General features: G+C 55.0%; 1 protein-coding gene across 1 annotated transcript in view; it reads right to left on the bottom strand.

The window, feature by feature from the left end:
* CSMD2 (CUB and Sushi multiple domains 2) overlaps positions 1-20,531 on the bottom strand; it is a 558,434-nt gene that overhangs the window by 340,852 nt on the left and 197,051 nt on the right. The window contains exon 5 of the mRNA XM_036256013.1: positions 11,366-11,573. Within this exon, the coding sequence (XP_036111906.1) occupies positions 11,366-11,573 (208 nt within the window). The remainder of the gene's footprint in view (positions 1-11,365; positions 11,574-20,531) is intronic.

Genomic DNA, 20,531 nt, shown 5'->3' with positions numbered 1-20,531 from the left:
ATTATTCAGCCTTCAAAGGGGATTCTGACACATGCTATCATATGAATGCATCGTAAAAACATTATGCTAAGTGAAATGGGCCAAACAGAGAACAAATCTGTGCGATTCCACGGACATGGGTACCTAGAGTAGTCAAACTCAGAGACAGCAGAGCAGTGTTACCGGAGGTGGTGGGGGGGGTATTATCTGATGGGCGTGGAGACACGGTTGGGGAAGGTGACGAGAGTTCCCGAGACAGAGGGTGATGCTGGGTGCACAGCACTGTGAACGCCTCAGTTCCGCCAAACTGTGCACTTGACGATGGTTAAGACAGTAATGTTTACATTATATTCATTTTACCACAATAAAAAAAAAAAAAGTCTGCTTGGAAGATTTCCTGCTTCGATTCCTATTTATATATGTGGAGCCCCCCAAAGTCCATCAGGGTTGGACATTTCAGTTGAGAGCCACTGGCATACAGATGATATTGAAAGTCAACCTGTGATTAGCTGAGGTTCCCTGGGTCAGAAGGCAGGTGGGGAAGAGCAGGTCCCAGGACCCCCGGGGCAGCCCACATTCAAGGCTGGACAGGTGGAGCCGGGCAGAGGCTGAGAAGGAACCGCCACAGGTAGCTAGCTCCGTGGTTTCAAGTTAGTCAAGAGAAGGAAACAGTCCAAGAAGGTCTAGATGACCAGCGTCACGTGTTACCCAGAGGCCAAATCACAGAAAGACAGAGAAGCGACACTGGGTTTGGCAACCTGGAGGTCACTGGCGCTCTCAGCAAGGTCGGCTTTAGTGGCAGGCAGGGAGAACTGAGAAGGGGACCTGTCTCAGCAACTGCTAGCCGAGCGGGCTGAGTAACGGGGGAGCTGGGTGCATGCTGTTTTAATTTCGATTTTAGATGGCAGATATTAGGACTTGTCTTTACGCTGTTAACAATGCTCAAGAGAGAAGGAAAAAAATTAACGAATGCACAAAAATAGATGAATGTAGTAGGGAAGTCTGTGGGGACAGTGACATCGGGAGCATAAAGGGAGGGGCTGGCCTTTGACAGGAGCCAGGACATCTTGTCTACATGAGGTATGGCCAAGATATTGGCTCACCAGGCATTTCATCTGTTCACCACGTTTCCTGGCTCCCCTGTGGCTATGCTGGACCATGTGGCTATTTCTGGGCAATGAAATGTGAGTTGGAAGTGGTGGATCATATCTGGGCTGGGGCAGTGACAAGCCCAAGCTAGATTCTCCACTGCCTGTCCCTGTCCTGGGACTGGAGAAGGCCACATATCCCGGTGGTGCAGCTACACGACGGTGAAACCCCACTGAGCCTGGGTACACACCTGCATGACTGTGCTGACTGGAGCACTTCCAGTGACCCACGCCAGGCACGCAGCGTGAGCAGAAACGGGCCCTCTGTTGTCTTGTGCCACTGAATTTCAGGGTTTGTGAGAGTTCAAAGAAGGAAGGGGCAAGAGATGAGGCTGGGTGGTGGGCAAGGGTTGGATCAAGAGAAGCCTCTCCGGTCGACCCAGGACTGAAACTTGATTCTGTAGGCAGTGAAAGATGATGGAAAGCGTTAGCCTGGGGCGTAGCATGCTAGATATGCATTTTAATTAAACCGTCTGGTAGCAGTAGGGAGGCTAAGGGGAGAGTGCCAAGGAGCCGGGAGCTCAGTATGGAGGCTGTTGTAACCCACAAAGAAGATGAGAGGATGGGATGAGCAGGGGGAGTAAAGAAGCAAAGCGATGTTCCAGGCAGTGCGCTGGAAGAATTCAGCAACTGATGGAGTGGGGCTGGTGAGGGAGGGGCCGACCCAGAGACGGTTCCCAGATTTTTGGGTAACTAGGTAGAGGGAGGTGCCATAAACTAAGAAACGAAACACACGGATCATTTTAGGAGTCTATTATGAGTGAAGTTGGGACATGTTGAGCTGGAGATGTTGGGGGGACCTCAAGGTGAGGCCTGACAAGTAGTCAGCTCTACAGCTGGAGGCTCAGTGGAGAGGCTGGGCTAGGGAGGCAGACTTGGGAATGACAAACGAAGAGGAGGCCCCTCAAAGCAAGAAAGTAGGTAAAAATGACCAAGGGAGGAGGTGTGGAGTGGGCACAGCAGTAGGGCAAGAACTGACGTCAAAGGAAACAGAGGAGGAAAGGCCAGAGAGGTCCAAGAAGAACCCGAGAGCGTGACGCGCAGGCAAAGAGGAAGGACGGTTCCAAAGGACAACAGCCAGCCGGGGAGGAACGCAGCGTGTCCAGTGCGGTGAGACCGAACCTGGCACCAGGAGACGCAGTGTTGGGTGGAGGATGGTTTTCTGAGGATGGTTTTAATGTGAATGATTTCAAGGGAAGGCTGGAGGGAGAAGACGGGGTGAAGGGGGTGAAGAATTCAGGGAGACAGAAGACGGAGACGCAGCCAGGATAGACCACTCTCCGAGAACTTGGATGAGATGTTCACAGAGATGCTAGGAGTGTATTCCTCCACGAAGCCTCCCGGTTTTGTTCAACTCAACACTGCCCTCTAGGTTCCCAAATGGCGAACTCTGTTGAGCTCAACAGTGATCATGTTGCTGTGTCATCAGGTTGTCAAATGCTAGTTTTCTGCGTGAACCCCGCTTCCTGGGCGAGTCTGTAGGAGCCATGTACCACTGGATGAGGAGAAACTGGGCTTGGAAGACGTATGGGCTCAGAGTTAGAGCCAAGGGCTTAGGTCATCTTAGGAAGCCAGAAGAGGTTGTAGGAGCAAGAGATATGCCAGACCAGCATGAAACATAGGATCAGGGAAGGCAAATGTGAATGGAACAAACATTTATGACCAAGAGTAAAATGAAGACCAGGACTGGGCCCTTGAACGTTCTGAACAAACTAATATCCCTCGGGAAGGCAGGTCTTGCCAGAATGCGGGGTCTCTGGAAGGGCCCAGAAGAAGCTCCTTCCACCTGTCTTAGCGGCACCACCAGGCAGCTGGTGGCTCCCCAAGAGAAGTCGAGGGGAGCATCTTGTTGTCTGCTGCCTTTCGTGGTCCTGGCATGGCCCCTGCACAGACGGTGCATTTCGTCCAAACCTGTTGCATGCAGTCAGACCCACGGGGGGCCCGACCCCAGCTTCCCACGCGTTGAACTTCGCCAGACCACCAGCTCCCAGCAGAGCCGCTGTGCAGAGAGCGGACAACCCAGCTCACTTCCTACTCCTCCCGGCGGCAGCTTTTGTTCTCTTTCTGAGAGCAAGTTCTCACAGGTGGAAGCATGGAAGCCACGGCGATGCTCCACGGAGCGTGCAGGAGCCCTCGCCCTGGCTCTCCAGACCTGTTTGTACCCGCGGCATGTGGGGCACTAATCCTTTCCTACCGCTCGGCTGCGGACCTTGTAATGCTATTTCCAACTCTGAGAGATAGGGGAGATGAGATTTTAAAAGGCTCGTTATTTATGGCCGGGCTCCTGATGTCTATAACAGATGCAATTTCATGGGCTCCATCAGAAGAGAACAGCTTCTTGGGGTGGCTTAAAGCACTGTGATGCGGCAGAGGAGGCGAGGGGAGCGAGGCAACCCCAGGACCCTGGGACGGCAGGAGGTGCCGAGCCTTGGCTGGAGTAGATCCTCCTCTTACCAGTTCAAGGTGCCGCTGGGTTCAGCAGCCTGTCATGCCCCGTCTCAGCTGAGCCCTTGACCTTGCCTTGCCCAGAGGACAGGCATTCAGCTTATGCCACTTCCGTGGGTGAAGTTCAAGGGCACAGAGGGGCACTGTGACGATAGGGCTTCGCGTGTGTGATTCCCTCCGCCTGGAATGCCGACCCAAGTGCTTCCCAAGGCAGCTCCTGCTCAACAGTCCGATCTCAGCTCAAATCCTTCAGCCTGAGAGAGGCTTCCCTTGACCCCTTGACCTTAACAGGGTTCCCGCCGCTATTATTCCTCATCCTGCTCACTTCCTTCACGGCACTCATCACAAGTGTATTTTACTTCTGTGACGTGGTTTTTGTATTAACGCCAGCCCCCACAGATAGACCAGAAGTCCACAGAGACAGAGGTGCTGTCTCCTCGGACGCCGTATCCCCACTGCCAAACCCGATGTCAGACAGCAGAAGGGCCTAAATAGTGTGTGTGAATGGCTGAGTGATAATGGAAACCTGTTGGTAACAGACAGAGATGGTGAGGCTGACCGCGATGGTGGAGATGCTGCTGAGAAAGATGATGCTGGCGCGGATCCTGAAGATGACTTCTCAAGGCCCCAGCAGAGTCTTTACCTAAACACCAACCTTTGCAGGCTTAGCTACTGATCTCCTGACCATCTCTCCATCTTATCTCAGAGACTGTGGATCAACAATCAAGGGAAGCTGTGTCCCTATGTCTAGGCTCATCTCCTTCCCCGCTGTGGCCCCGACTTCCCTCTCTGTGCCCATATTGTGCTGAGGAGCCCCCCCATCCTGCTCCTTCCTCTGTGTTCCTCTGTTTGGTAAAAGATCCTACCACCCAGAAACTTAGAAATCACCCCAGATTCCTTCCCTGCCTTTGCTCCTCCCTTCTAATGAACCCCCCCAAAGTAGCTGATTGTGCCAGAGACGTTTCTTGATGTCACCCCCTCCTCTCCATCCCTTCATAGCTGCCATAATTCAAGGCTGGATTCTCTTGCCAGAGTGGTCACCAAAAAGCTTTACAGCTGGGTTTCCCAGTCTTCTAGTGGGACCCAGTACACCGCAGAGGAATGATGTTACTTCTCTGCTTAAAACACGTCAGCAGCTTTCTACAGTCTGTGGAAACTCTCCTAGTTTATGAACATGGCTCTTCATGACCCATGCTCATTTAAGGCCTCATTCCTGCCCTTGCTCTCTTGCACCCCGAACCCCACTAGCAGTGCTGAGACACATGGAGGCTCTTACTCACCCCCAGTTCAACTGAAAAGTCGCCCCATCTAGGACTCGTTGATCTGAGTCCTCCCCTCCAACATGACAGAAAGACCAACTTTTTGGAGGACATCCTGCACTCTTTTCTCCCAGGGACCCGGCTTCCCTCTGGTGAATCAACCTTCCTCCACTCGAAACATGAGGCTGGCCAAGGTAGAGAGCTACGTGGCCTGGGCCTGGCCCTGAGCACACCGTCTGGCTGCACTGGTACTAAGGGCTGGACCCATGACTCAAGCTAGTCCAGTCAAAGTTCATCAGGGGGCTTTTGTGGGAACCATCAGGAAAGAGATGGTTCGTTTCTCCTGGGATTGCTAAACCAGTGGAGGGAGCTGGTGGTGGTCACCTTTGCTGCCACATGGGAAAAACGTGCCTGAAAATGAAGCCAACACACAGACAAGCAAAGCTCTGGGAGGGAGGGAAACAGATTCAGATGACATTATCTGTGTACCTTGATCCAGCCATGCCTGAAGGTGATCCCTAGACTTAGAAGCCAACACATTCCCTTTTGAGCTTCAGTCAGCTGGAGGTGAGTTTCTAGTTCATGAACCACACGAATCCTAGCTATCACATTTCTCTTTTCAGTTCCTAAGGCAATTTCTTTATACCTCACAGAAAAGCACCTACCACGTGATACTGTAAAGCATTTAATTATGTTCTACCTGTTCACCCGGACTGTGAGCTCCAGGGGCCAGCACAGTGCATGGCTATTACATAACATGTGTGGCGTGAATAAACAAACCTTGGGAATGCGGCCATGTCTTCGTCTCCTCCGCACGTGGGAGGGCCTAGTTCACAGAAGTCTCTTAACACGTGATTACCGAAAATAATTAGGGGGAAAGCAGCAAAGGGTAAACGTGATCTAAACCAACAGTCTGATAAAGTATATGTGAATGAAAAAATAAAAATAAGTGAATAGTTGTTATGAACAAATCCCCATTGGCATGTTGTTCTCGTTCTAATTATATCCGAATCTAATGGCTCTGAACGAAATATCTAGTTAAAAGTCACTGAGATCAAACGGTTCTAGTTGGCTCCAGTTCCTTGTATAAAATGCTTAATTATTAAAATGAGGTCTTTTGAAAGGAGAAAGTGTTGCTAGCAAAAGTTTCAGACTGACCGTCTGTAAAGTGGATGAGAGTGGTGTCCCCCCGCCTAAAACAAGAGCAAGCAAATGAAGGGGACAAAGGAGAGACAACCCGCAAAGCCGGATCCAGAGAGCAGGTTGGGCTGCTTTCTAGGGAAATTCTCTTTCCAAATGCAGCGAAGTCTCTCGGGCGGCCCCTGCGGGCAGCACCAGGGAGATCCAGACAGCAGAGAAGACGAGAGTCTATTCGTACCCATGGAGGGGGTAGCCGAGGCTCAGAGGTGGTTGGCAGAGCCCTGGTGGTGATGGGGGTGGGGGAGAGCATGGTGGAGAGAATCGTCCCTAAAGAATCCTGGGACCACTGCCTGGACCTGTGTCTCAGGGCTCGGGCAGCCCCACTTTGTGCAAGGGGCCTAGTGTGCAGCCCTAGAATGATGCCCTCCCTGGCCCATTATCTCCCACATCAACAGTGCCACCCTTCGAGGCCTGTCTCAGATGCTGCCTCCCTCTGTCGTGAGCCCTGGTCTCTGCCCTAGGACCCAGGCCCCCTCTCTGGGACCCAGGCCCCCTCTGAAAACCTGGAGAGGGCTCCTGGGCACAGGTCTGTGTTGGCCTGCCCTCCCTTCTACAGGAAGAAAGTGCCACTGGAGGAAGAAGGAGAGAAACAGAGAGAGAAGGAAGGAGAGAGGACAGCATGACCGCTCTGCAGCCTTGCTGGCCAGAGCCGGCCAGAGGCCAGGCAGAGACGTCTTCGCCTGTCTCGGAGGGTGGTCTCCTTCACTGGCTCTCCGCACGCCCCTTCTCCCTGCTGGGGGGGCCCCTCGGGGTGGGGTCTCCCCAGCTGCCAGCCCTGCACAGAGCGGCCAGGGCTGGCTGAAGGGACTGGAGCCTCTTCGGTTTTGCTAACAAAGCATCTAGTTGGCCACTCTGGGGCTGGGCCAGCAGAGAAGAGGGGATGCCGCCCACAGTGCTCACACAGTGAAGCTCTGGGGAGACAGAGTCACTGTCCCTCTGACCTCTGCACGGCATCCTCTCGTCTGGTCCAGGGCGCTCTCCAGTCCCCTCCCCTGGGTGCTGCGTCAGAGTCGCCGGGCTGTGCCTGTCCGCCTGATGAGAGGCCACTGGGCTGGCAGGCTGGGAAGCCGGCCTCAGTGGAGGCCCCAAGAAGGGTTGGTGACAGGGCTCCGAGTTGCTGGAGATGCCTTGTCTTACCTTTTCCCTTCAAAGAGTGAGCCCCTGACTCCGATCCCACCCCGGGAGCATTATACTGACCATGAGCCAGGTAGCAGTTTACATATTTAGTCCTTTCCACCGGCTTTGTAGGTTAAATGATGAGCCCATTTTTCAGATGTGGCAACTGAGGCTCAGAGAGGCTAGTAACTACCCCAAGACCACACACCATTAAGAGGTGGATCTGGGTCTTGAGCCCAAGGCCATCCCGAGCTGGCTCTCTCCCCGGTTAGGCACCAAGATGCAGGCTCCAGGTCTAATCCTAGAAGGACGACACGGACCCCCATTCTCGGAGAGGATGTCTGGCTTTCTCTCCTTCCCTGCAGCCCAGAGGAAGGGTCTGCAGAGATGCAAATGGAGCACGTAGAGCACCAGGCAGAGGAGGAGAGGAGAGATTCCGGGTCTAACAGCTTCGCGGTGGACTTGCATTCACCGATGTTTCCCCACAGTGGAGGGGCTGGCTCTGTAACGGGCCGGCGATCGCTCCTCCTCATTACAACAGCACGATCCTGACATGCTCCAGGCACCTCCAGGCTCCAGGGGCCCAGAACCCGGGGTTTAAAGGGGTCTCTGCATCCCTCAGCCCCAGCCCTCTGGCGTCCAGAGGTCTCATAAGGAAGGAGATAGAGCACTTCCTAGAACTTGGTGGGAAGGACGGGGCTCCACGAAGGTCAGAGCCAACTGAAGGTCAGAGCAGAACAAGACTCGCCTCCCAAGAAGGATCAGTGAGAGAAATCCAGCCCCTGAATGAAGCCCAGTGACTGGAGGTGCAGTGTGTGTAGGGGGCTGACTTGATGAGGAGTATGTGGCAGGGGTGTGGAGGAGGGATGTGTGTCAGGGCTGATTCGGCTATGTGCATGTGTGAGTGCATGTGTGTATGTGTGCGTGCGTGTATGTGCACGTGTGTGTACATGCGTGTGCGCACGCGTGTATATGTGTGTGTGATGAGGAAATTATACCAAATATACTGTCTGGATTGTAACTCTCAGTCAATTCAAACCCAGCTTTCATTCATGAGCAATCACCAAAAAAAGCAATTAACTAAAGGGAGAATAAGTCTAAAATATTTAGGAATATCTCAGCATGTCAGTGACAGGGTTCAGTGCTCACCCTCACAGCCTTTCCCTGTTCAAAGCACGTCCTGCAGGATTCCCGGAGGCCGCACGGGCTCAGGACAGGAAGCAGCCGTCCACTGACCAACGCACACGGATCACGAGAGTCTGGTTACGGGCTCACACTGCTACGTAGGTGAGCCCTCTGTCCCCCCGACACGGTGTCAGCACCAGGCTGCCGATGGAGTACATCTGCCACATTTTTGGCTTTGAATTGTCCTTTGTTTTATGAAATCATGTTCTGGGGGGCTGGCAGATTTTTCTCTAATATCCTTACTTGACAAAATAAAAAAATTCAGCAACCTGTGTTTCCCTAACTGTTTGGAAATGTTACTGGTCTGTGAAATTCAAACAACCCGAAGCCTAATTAAAACTCTCGTGTTGCCGTCCCACCTAGGGGAGGAGAGGCGCGTGGAGACAGAGCCACGACAGCCCACGCCGCCCAGTGGGAGCCTGCTATCCAGGGAGGGAGGTGGTGTTGTCTCTCAGAGGCGTCTCTGTGGTCTTGCTGGGTGAGCTGTTCAAATCCATCTTTTCTACAGGAGCCGCTGTCTCTCTATGCCTGGGTGCGGAGCTCAAGAGAACATCCTACAATCTTAATGTAAGCTGATAAAAGCAATGCACTCATAAACCGGCGTGTTCCACTTTCACAAGAACCCAGGGATCCACAAAGGAGCGGCCGGAGAGCGCGGGTCCCCCGCACAGACGCCCCGCGCCTCCCCGTTCGGTCCTCCGCCATTGCATACCAGGGTACACGAGAGCAAGGGCTGCACCCTGCCTGGCAGGGGTGATGCCCACCCTGTAAATAATTATAATTTAATCTCGTGGCAAAGAGTTCTGAAGACTCCCCTAGCGATTTCCTCTGCTTAATTCCTTCCCCACTGAGTGGCTTAATAGGAAAAGGAATACTCTTTCAGATTTGTTTCACTCCAGAAGTTTGGACAATGCGTAGAGCCACACCTGGGGAGCAGAAGCCGCGGGACACTGCTTGGCCCGTGGATAAACACGCGTGCCCAGGAGGCCTCCGGACTGGAAGAGAGGGGACCGACGGGAATATTCGTCTCAGCGTCTGTTTACAGGAGTGAAAACTTGGGAACCACCGAACGGGAGAGCTGGTCAAGGACCCACAGTCTGCCGAGGCAATGCCATGGGGCCATGACAGTCCTTCGGGGTTGTCATGGGAACATGGGCTTGCGAGGCCGACTAAGCTGGGACTCCTAGCTCTTCCCTTTACTTGCTGTGTGATTTCAAGCATGTCACACAACCTCTCGGGGCCTCATTTTCCTCATCTGTAAAAGGAGGAAAATTATGCTACCCACTTGATAGAATTTTTATAAAGCTGAAATGAAATTATAGCCTTTAGAGCTTAGCCTGACACATGCTGATAACAAATGCTCGGTACATGATATTATCCTGCCTATTATATTTTAGAAGCAACTGTAATAATATCAGAAGATTTCCATGATCTGATGCTAAGTTCAAAGTACATAATGACAGGTATACTAACATCCACAGTTTGTAATATGAAAATATAGTTAAGTAGCCAGCTAGCTTAATCTAGGCAAAGCAAAAAGCCGGAGGAGAATACATCAAAATTTTATTATCTGTCATTCATTTCTCTATAACGTTTTATATTTTTCATGTTTTCTATAAGGAGCATATGTATTACATTCATAATTAGAAAAACAGGTATTTTGAAAAAAGCAGCAGGGGGACAGAGGTCTTCAGACTGGGCAGGTCCCTGGGGTTGCAGTCCAGTGGAGGGTCACCTGGACCTTCCACCCTCCTCCTAGTTCCCAATGTCTGGCCGTTGCCCCTGGACTAGGTCATCGACCTCCACAGAGCAACCGAACTCTTCAGCTCACAGGTGCTTCTCCCAACACCCACCCAGGGTAGTAAATGACCCGGCCAAGTTCACCAACAAGCTATGCCAGCAAGGTCTCCTGACTCCCTGGTCAGGTTGCCTTCCTCAGCACCAGGAAAGTTCTCCGGGCTACACTGGTCCCCACATTTCAGAGTCAGCATTTGGGAGGCGTCCATTTCAACTTTATCCCTTTCAGAGAGTCACACTTGGCTCCTACCATGGGCTTGCTGGATTCTCTCACCCTCAAAGGACCACATCTTACTCAGCTGGTGTTTCTATCACAGCACAACACCTGGGACAAAAGAGGTGTCCGATGAATGTGCCTCTGCCTCCTGTTTCCTTCCTCCCCCTTCTTCCTGCTCCACCCGGAGTCCGTGGGCACCGTGCCTGCCTTCCCCTGACCTGTGGGGCCACGAAGGCTGCAGAGACGCCCGTCTCATCTGAAGCAATCTGGTCGCGCCCTCTTACTGGCTCCTGATATGCTGCCGCAGGTCCCCAGAAGCCCTGATAAACACAGCCACGCAGACAACACGAGACAGAGTATGAAACGCCACACCATCACGCCAGGCTTGTCACCCAAACAGGAAGCAGGACCCTTCCTAAAGCCAACCTCGGATTAGGCCCGGCCGGCCGATCCAAATCTAAAAGACTACAAGCAGCTGAGGCCAGCGAGTCTCCAGTGCCCCTGCCCCCCGAGCCTGTCGGTGTCGAGCCAGCCCAGCTGGTGGCAGATTTCAGTAAACCCAGAATGGTGGCGGGAGCAGAGCGGGCCTTCCCTCCAGAAACCCCCCCATAATGCCTTTCCTGTCGCAGGCCCGGGAAGTGGGAAAAGCAATCACCACTTAAGGTTCTATTCCCTTTGTTGGATGCTATTCATATGTCTTCCGGAAATGGAATGGTATTTCGAATCATTTCACGGGGACCCTGCCCACGTCCCGAGACCAGAACATTTCTAGTCTTAATGCAGGTTACTCAACCAAAACCCATCATGAAATTCCTCAGCAAGGACATGCTTCAAATCAGATACCAAAATCACTGTAAAAATGTACCCGGCTCTAAAAATACGCAGCGAGGTCTCACTGGGAGGAGGGAAGCTCTCCAGCCACGGGTGCAGGAAGTGGCAGAGGAGCCCGCATCCCAGGGAGGCACAGTTCCAGGGGGCGGGGGCGGGGGCGGGGGCGGGGGCGGCGTGGGGAGCCTTACCAGAGGGAGGAGCCTTCGGTCCCCGTGACTTCCAGAAAGTCGTAACCATCCTCCAGCTGGAAGTCAATGAAGACCAGAGCGATAGTGTCCCCCAGCTCAGCCAGGATGGTCCAGGTGCAGTCGGCATTGTTGTGGTACTCCGAGGGGAAGTGGGGGCTGGAGATGACGCCGCTCTGGCCCCGCAGGGTCCCGCCACAGGCGTCGTCCGCTGTGGGCGAGAGACAAGAGGCTCATGTGAGTTGGTCCTGTTTGCAGGCCCTGGTACTCACTGTGCACTTAACCTACGAGAAGCGGAGAGGGTCCTGAAGCCTGATGCACAGACAGGATGGGCCCAGAGTCCAGTCTGAAGTGGTCTAATCACGATACCAACACTTCCATAGCCCTCACCACATGCCAGGCGCTGTTCTGAGAATTTTAGATGTTATTGTTCTGACTGAACAGATGGAAAAAAACAAGGCACAGAGAGGTTACGTAACCTGTCTGTGGTCACACAGCCAATGAGCTGGAATTTGAACTCAGCCCTTCAGAGCACATTCTTCACTACTACAACACACTGCTGCACCTGAACAGGAAGGATGGCGAAATCAGCGTCCCGTTTATTTCTCCATTCACAACTGTGGGGCCTGGGGCGGTTCTTCCCTGCAGATCATAGTCAACCTCAGATGTAACGGAACAAAACTAAAGCTCAGCCCTCCTCCTTGGGGCAGAAGTCCCAGGGCGTCCCAGGCCCGTCTGCACCCGGCCGGACTTCTGCCATCTTCCCTCCTGCCCCTTGTCCGCAGGTCAGCGCTGTGTACATCTGGACCTTCTGCCCTTCGCTCCTACCATCCCTCTGCCTGGGTGCCCTCTGTCCAGAGCCACACTTCTTAGGCCTTGAGACCCGACTGCAATGCCACCTCTTAGAGGGCCTCGCATCCCCAAGCTCTGAGAAACTGCTCTCTCCTCTGGGCTCCCTCGGCAATGTGTCCGAATTCAGACACGGCCTCGCTCTGTTTGAATGACCTGTCCACCCATCTGTCTTCTGCCCTCAGTTCTGAGCTCTGCTAGGAGGCCCCAAGGGCGGGGACCATGTGTGACTCATCCCTGCAGCATAACCTGGCATGGTCTTGCTGCTCCCCACTGAGCTTGCTACTCAGAAAAAAAGATCCGAGGGACATGTCCTCATGTATGATAGGTAGGAGCTCTGGCTCTGAATGATTGTAGACCTCCGTCTGAATCTCCCCCGCTGCTGACTAGCGGGGCCCCCTGCCCTCCGGGAGCCTGTAGGGAAGGGATTATAATACACTTAGCACAGGCTGTTAGAGACAGGGACTAAACGGCAAGAAAGGAAAGGGCAGCGTCAGGGTTCGAATGGGTATCGGAGGCAGCAGGATAACAATAATAAAAGCTGATGTTTGCTGAGCACAAACCACAGCAGGGCCTATTCTAACTACTCTGTGTATTTCATAGTAATCCTCACTACGACCCTGTAGAGTATCATTCCCATTTCACAGGTAAGGAAACCAAGGCACAAAGGGACTCGGTTGTTTGCCAAAGGTGACACAGCTCACAGTGATGAAAGGAGCTGGGATCCTAAAAGTCTGATTCCAGGGCCTGGGCTCTTAACCAATATACTCTTCTGTCTCCCAGGAGTACAATTCACACTGTGGGGGCACAGGTAAAGCAACAATTACTTTGTTTGGGTAAGTCGGTTTGGGACAGCCTAACAAAGATGATGCTGTAAGAGTTGGGTTTTGAAGGATGAATAAGAGTTCACTAGACAGAGAAGAAAGGGTAAGCACAGAAGCATGAAATCACAAAGCACATCTAAGATAAGTAGCCCTAGAAGGCTTATCACAGGGAGAAATGATGGGTCGTGGTACCGGAAATGTTGAGCAACCCGACAAAGAACACTGGGCCAAAAGGATTTGGAATTGGAATGGTACTTTGGAAAGAAAATGGATTTTAAGGTCAAGAGCTCTAGATCTGAACTCAGGCTCCACCATGCATGGAGAAACAAAGGACGCTTCGGGAAATAAACTGCCCAGGGTTACATGGCGGGGAAGTGGTGGAGCCTGAGTTCAACGAGAGAATGAATGGGACAGTACCTAGCATTCACCGTGACTGGCACATGGGAGATGCCCAGCGAATGCTAGGTTCTCCTGTTCACTCCACTTCAGCGTAAGGATCAAAGGTAGTGAAGAAATACGACTGAATTCGCACTTTAGAAAGACCACTGTGGCTGTGGCACAGAGGAGGTCTGAGTCGGGGGAGCGGGCAGGATGCCTGGGTCGGCCACAGTCACCTAAGTCCCGGTGAGGTCAGGTGAGGTGTGAGCTGAGGTCACGAGGTGGGCAGGAGAGGACTTATTTGAGAGCTATTTAGGAAGAAAAGTGTCCAGGGACGAACTCCAGGTTTCTGTCATGACGGATGGATGAAAGGGGCCACCTGCTGTGGGAAGGGCCCCGGGGGGAACACGTCGTGGTGAGGAGGGCCACCAGGAGCGCAGTTTTGGACCCCAGTGCTGGGTGTCAGTGGGACGCCCTGGTGGGGAGCTTGGTGACAGCTGGACATCCAGGACCAGGGTGAGCTGGAGCTCAGGGGACCGAATTCCTATTACTGCACTCTCCAGGATCAAGGTCTGAGCCTGGAGAAGGGCCCATTTCCAAACTGCAGCCCTCAGGTGTGTGAGTACAGACACGAAGGGCCTCGCGCAGTCGGTGCTCATGGATCCCCACCCCATTAACAGAGCACCTGCTGTGTGCCAAGCACTGGGCTTGTGCCAGCACCCCATGGTGGAAACCTCGATTCATCTCTGCCCCCAGAAGCTTCTCAGAGCGGGGCACCAGGTGAGCACGCGTGGCTGCTGGACCTGCCGTAACTGTGGTCTCAGAGCATCGTGCCAGCATGTGGCACTCAGGGAGGGCTTCACAGAGGAGGCAACACTTGTGCGGAGACACTCACTGCAGGGTTTACTGAGCGCCTACTACGTGCCAGGTACTATTCTAGGTGCTGGGAATTTATCTGCAAATCAAATAAATGAACGCCCCTCCCCTCGTGGGGCTTACGGTGTAGTCCGAGGGAAACAGGCAATACCAAGATGAAGACTGGAACCCGAGGGTGAGTGAGGTGGTGATTAGGCAGGAGGGTGGGGAGTGGGGCAGGGACGTTTCAGAAAGGGCCTCGCTGAGAAGGTGACATTTGAGCAGAGACCTGAAGGATTTCTGGGGGAAGAGCATTCCGGACGGAACAGCAGGTGCAAAGTCCACAGTGCGGAGAGGCACTGGCCAAGGGCCTCACGGGACCCGAGGGGTCGGAGTAGTGGAAGCAAAGGAGGATGCAGGGAACGAGGCCCCACAGAGAGCCTCTGTAAGGGTCTGGGCTTTTCACTGAAACGAGAAGCCGGTGAGGGTTCTGAGCAGAGGACATGGTCTGATTTGTGTATGAACAGGACCCTCCAGCTGCTTGTAGCAACATGAAGGAGTAGGCAGAGGGTGGGCCTGTAAGGTGACTGACGGTCCGGGTGAGAGACGGTGGAGGCTGGGACCGGGTGGTTCTGGTGAGACGTAGGCAGAGCCTGGCTGTGTTCTGAAGGTCAACCTGACAGGACATCGTTCAGCTGAGATCTGGCCGCCTGGCAGGCTCTGGGAGAGGTGCCCTGGTTGCCCGAGGCAGCTGAAATGGGCGAGCGTGTGCAGGGACTTCCTAGTCAGCGCTGTCTGAACACCGACGGGGCGGCAGAGCGGGCCGGGCAGGGAGCTAAGGGTTGCGCTGCGAAGGCCTTGGGCTGGTCTCCTCTTCCTCCCTGCCTCCGCAGCTACCCCGATCTAGCCTCCCAGGCCGCGGGAAGGAGGGGGGCAGGGGAAGGCAGACTGGCCTGTCTCCACATCCACTTTGCGGGTGCTGTTCCTTTGTTGTGCGAAGGTGCACGGTATTTCCACCCTGGGTGCCTCTCTGGGGCGAGGCTGTGACGTCTGCCGTCTGAGGCAGCCTCAGAGTCTCCTTCTGATGTAATAGCTTCACCGTGACCACTGCGGGGAGATGAGCTATGGGAGCCGGTCAGCAAGTGGGACGTTTGTCAGGCCGATCCCAGCAACGGGCCTGCCAGTCCCCAACAGCCCTGCCCCGGCCCAGTCTCCGCCAGGTGACACGTCTACCCCTCTAGCCACAGTGGCTTCATCTTGACTGCACTGGACGAGAGGAAGGTCAGGTGAGAGAAGGACTCAGCCTGGACCCGAGAAAGGGGTCGGAGTGTGATGGAGTGGGGAAGGAAAGGGGTCCCGGCAGAGGACTGGGGCACTGGAAGGCAAGGAGCCGCTGGGTGTGGCGTGCCCGGGACGGCTGGGTTTCCTGCACCGCGGACGCGCAGACGGGCGAGGGAGCTGGGGCGACACGGAAAGGGAAGCCGAGTCGGCTCAGAAAGGCCCACGGATCTGGTGGGGGGTTAACCCCGCCAGGAGCCTCTGGGGTCTTCAGCAGGGAGTCCAAGCCCAGGTCTCTTTTCGGGAGATGACTCTGGTCCTCACATGATGAACGCGAGCTGTGACGGGAGGTGACGAGGGTGGCGGTGGGGAGGCAGCAGCAAGAACAGTGACCAGGGTGCTCCGGTCATCCACGACGAGGGAGGGAACCAGTGGCGATGGCGGGGGGTGGGGGTGGCAGAAGCCATTCCAGGGTCAGGCTGCAGGGGAGGCAGGGGACGCGGTCTCCACTGGGCGGGGCAGTGAGGGGGAGGAGGCCGGGGAGAGGGTGGCGAGGTCACTGACAGGGCCGTGGGCGGATGGCAGTGAGGACGGCGATGAGCATGCAGGAGAGCGACGGCCCCTCTCCTCTGCCCCCATGCGAGTGTGAGCTCCCGAGGGATGGCCATGCCGGGGCCGGGGCCTGCAAGGCGGGGAGTCCGCGGCACAGCGGGAACTGACTTCCTGGGAGTGGAGAATGCCGGAAATAGAAGTGACATTTGATGGGCAGCTGGCAGAAGCAAGGGCACCTGGGAGGAGGCTGAGGAGGAGCAGTCGGGGGGAGGGAGTCCCCGAGAGAAGAGGCCCAGAAGGTGGTGTCAGAGGAGCAGACCCTGAGCCACTGCAGACTGCGCAGGCAGCCCCCGCGTGGAGTCACAGCCTGGCCCGGGCCGCAGTGCTGCCCCCAGGAGGACAACGCCGCCGCGGGGAAGCGGGAGGGCAGCCGGTCTTGGGGTGGAGATGCTGGCCCCACGGTCTCCTGCCTAGTTCCGGTCTTGGGGACCCGCGGGGTGTCCCACGGCGTTCTCACCCTCCACCCCACCACGCCGCCTTCGTCCTCTCTGCTCACTAGCCCAGCCTTCCTCCGGAGGCTCCTGTCAAGACCCTTAGCCCTGTCCATCCAGGGCCTTCCTGCCAGAGCTGGGGGACAGCCTCAACTCCCCCAGACCCCACCAGCGACCACGTCCTGCCCGTCCTTCTAAGGGTCTCCTTGCTCATCACCGTCCTCACTGCTGCTCTACCCTAAGCCCCTGAGCTCCTGTCCCCCCCAGGCCACCTCCCTCCTGCTCTAGCGCGTTCCCCTCAGGGGCCCGAAAGCACACACCTGCTGCCCCCATCCTGCCTGCACCACCTTCGGGCTCCGGCTGTCGCTCAGGATAGAGTATCCCGGGCCGATAAGGGCCCAGGAGGCCTCGCCTCATCCCAACCACCCCCACCTCCTCCTGGCTCTTCCGAGGCGCTGAGCATCCCCCTGCTCGAGGGCCTCGTTGGGCCTGGCTGGCCCCTCTCAGCCTCAAGGTACTACTCGAATTGCCAGTCCTCCAGGATTTTTTCAGGAGCAGAATATCCCTTCCCCATCGTACACTTTCAGAGCACCACATACTTTCCCATAATTAATTAATCAACTGTGTCATTTCTTTAGTGTCTAGACACTAAACTCCATGAGGCAAGGGCCATGTCTGTTGTGTCCCCAGTACCTACCACGTTGCCTGGTGTCTAGCAGGCAGCCAATCAAATATCTTCTGAACAAATGACTGAAGCTCAGAGAGGTTAAGCAACTCCCCTAAGGTCACACAGCAGGTGGCCAAGTCAGGACTCCAGTTGAGTCTCTGTGGCCCCAGAACTGGGGTCTCCTCTACCACACCACACCTCCCTGCTTGGTAAGCCATTCTCAGGTCTGCAAACTTCCCAGATTTAGAGATGACTCCCAGAGCATGCTGGAGCTGAGGGCTCGGGAAATGACACCTCGGTGTCCCCTGAAGGTGGCACCTGCGCGGGGGAGTCATCCCCGCTCTCCTGCTCCTCCGGCTCCCTTGCTCCTGCTCTGTCCTGTGTTGATTGACGATGCTGTGCAAGTTGCTTGGAGGTTTCCTCACACTTTAAATAAGGCCTCATATTTCATGGTTACAACCTCGGAGTCATAAACTACAACCTCCAGCTGACACCTGGGTCCTGAAGCACTGACCGCACGTCCTCCCCCCGAGGCAGTGGGCTTCCCGACGGCCGAGCCGTGTGTCCTGAGGGCGGGTGTGCCCAGCTGCTCGTTTCCCTTCCGAGTGTGTGACTACTTATGGTCGGCTTTGCGTTTCACCGACGGCTCTTCAATTAACTATGATTGTAGACAACTGTCCCTCCGCCCCCTTCGACATCTGTGGATGCTGTAACGACTCACAAATCCCAGGTAAGGTGGAAGACCCCGAGTCCATTTCCCCCACCGCCAACTCCAGAGCACACCTGGATGCCTGGAAGCGTCGAGGTCCTCGGCCCCGCTTCTGTCCACAGCCCCCTCCTCAGGGCTACCCGGCCCCTGAGCAAATAAAAATCCCATCAGGCCCTGGGGATGTGTTTGAAGCCACCACTGACCACTCAAGTTCAAGACCGACGGAGCTTGGGTGTGAGGCCCCAAAGCTACCGTGTTCCAATGACCTGCTCACCCCTGTCAGTCCCCTCTTTGGGGGGCTCTGGCTTTGTCCCTCTATCCGTGGTTCTATCAAGGACTCCTGCTCTTAAAATTAAGAAACTGCCGTTGTCCTGAAAGCATCACTATTTTTGCCAGCACCAGGCTCCTTCTACAGACACTGTCGTCCCCCCTTATCCGTGGGGGATACGTTCCAAGACCCCCAGTGGGTGCCTGAACTGTATATATATACGCTGCTATTTCCTGTACATTCGTACCTATGACAAAGTTTAATTTATAAATTAGGCACAGTAAGAGATTAACGATAATTAATAATAAAACGGAACATTTACCACAATGCACTGTAATAAAGTTACGTGGACGTGGTCCCTCCTCAGAGGCCCCCGGCACGGCACACGCCCCTCTCCCTCCTGTGACGAGGTGGGGGCTGAGCCTGTGACAAGGGCAGTGAGGTAGGTACTCCGCAGGCATCCAATTTAAAACATGAACTGTTTATTTCTGTATTTCCCACTCACCGTTTTCAGACTGTGGTTGACCACAGGTGACCGAAACAGGTGAAAGCAAAACTGCCCATTAGGCCCTGGCCAGTTTGGCTTAGCAGTTAGAGCGTTGGCCGGCGGACCAGAGAGTCCCGGGTTCGGTTCCCGCTAAGGGCACGTACCTTGGCTGCCGTTCAATCCGGGTCCCAGTGGGGTCGTGTGGGTGGCAGCCAGTTGATGTGTCTCTCGCACATGGATGTTTCTCTCTCTCTCCCTCCCGCTCTATCTGAAGATAAATGCAAAAATGTCTTCAGGTGAGGATTAAAAAAAAATTGGAGAATTCTTATGTACTTAAAATGACTGGTTAACATAAGGATTCCACCTCATCAGAAAAAACAAACAAAACAAAACCTGCGCATTAGGGGGGCACGGCACCGCCACCCCAGGCAGCCTTCGGAGGGGTGAACCGAGACAGGACCTGGCACTCAGGTACGTAGCTATGCGCTGAGCTTCCGTCATAGGCCAGGTTTAGTGCTAAATGCTTCACCTGCATTCTCTCATTCCACCCTCAAACTGCTTGAGAGACAGGTATTATAGCGCCCACACATGACATATGGGGAAACCTGACTGTGGTCACACAGCTGCTGGAGCCAGGATTTGAATCCAGGACACTGACTCCAGACCCACAGTGTCACCCACCACCTGCTACCTCTTGGCCTCGGCCGCTGCACTGCGGTTCCGGATGGGAGCTGCAGCCGGCTCTTGGGAGCACGGGGCCTGGACGAGGGGTTTTCCAGGTGTGAGAGGCTCCCCTGCTCCTCCTCTGCCCGGGGGGCCTGAGGAAGGGGCTCTGTGCTACCTCTGCAGCGCAGGCCCAGCTAGCCACGCTCGGGTGGAGGTGGGCGAGTCCTGGGTTAGAATCCATCCTCCCTCCCTCCCTTCCTCCCTTCCTTCCCCTTCCTTTAGAGAGAGAGGAAGTGAGAGGGAGAGAGAGATAGAAACATCGATGAGAGAGAACACTGACTGGCCGCCTCCTGCATGCCCCCCACTGGGGATCAGGCCCACAGCCTGGGCATGTGCCCTGACCGGGAATCGAACGGGCCCAATCCCTGAGCCACACCGGCTGGGCTAGAATTCTTTCTACGAATGAGAGGCGCCCCTGGCAGACGCTGGCCCCACTGTGAAGCAGCCTCTGCCCAGCAGAACAAGCTCAGGCCCTTCCTCTGAGGTTTCCCTCCCACCGAGCTCAGGGGGCAAGTTAAAGAGAAGGTCAAGGGGGTAACCACGGGAGACCAGGAAGTCCCTGACCTGCTGGACCCATGCAGGGGCAGCACCGACCGAGGGCACATGCTCCAGGCCTTGGCGGTCACTGGGAGCAGCTCCAGAAGCAGTGGTGCCATCACGAGTCTCCTGCCACAGGCACGGCCATGGTGACTGCCTGCCACGGACAGTGGTGGCCAAGGTCACAGCTGACGGGCACACGGACCGGGGTGAGGCCTGGCTCCACTACCTGCAGCCGTGTGATCACAGGCACCGTACTTCACCTGTGGTGACCTCCCAGGGTTTTGGTAAGAACTAAATGAGGTCATGCAAGGTCTGGCACACAGCTAGTGTCTGATGGGTGCCGGCCAGTAGTGGCTGTGGCTGTCAGAGCCACAGAGCTACCTCTCATTGAGTCGCTACCGTGAACAAGGCTCTCTGCTGTGTGCCAGCATTTATCAACTCAAGCCTCACCGCCACCTTCTGAGCTCAGTGCTCATATTATTCTCATCTATGGAAGAGAAAACCAGGGCCCAGAGAGGTTGAGTAACTAGCCCAAAGTCACTCAG

This window comes from Molossus molossus, unplaced genomic scaffold (genome assembly GCF_014108415.1).
Source record: "Molossus molossus isolate mMolMol1 unplaced genomic scaffold, mMolMol1.p scaffold_m16_p_12, whole genome shotgun sequence".
NCBI classification, from domain to species: domain Eukaryota; kingdom Metazoa; phylum Chordata; class Mammalia; order Chiroptera; family Molossidae; genus Molossus; species Molossus molossus.
The sequence above is the reverse complement of the archived record's forward strand: the minus strand, read 5'-3'. Positions and strand labels throughout refer to the sequence as shown.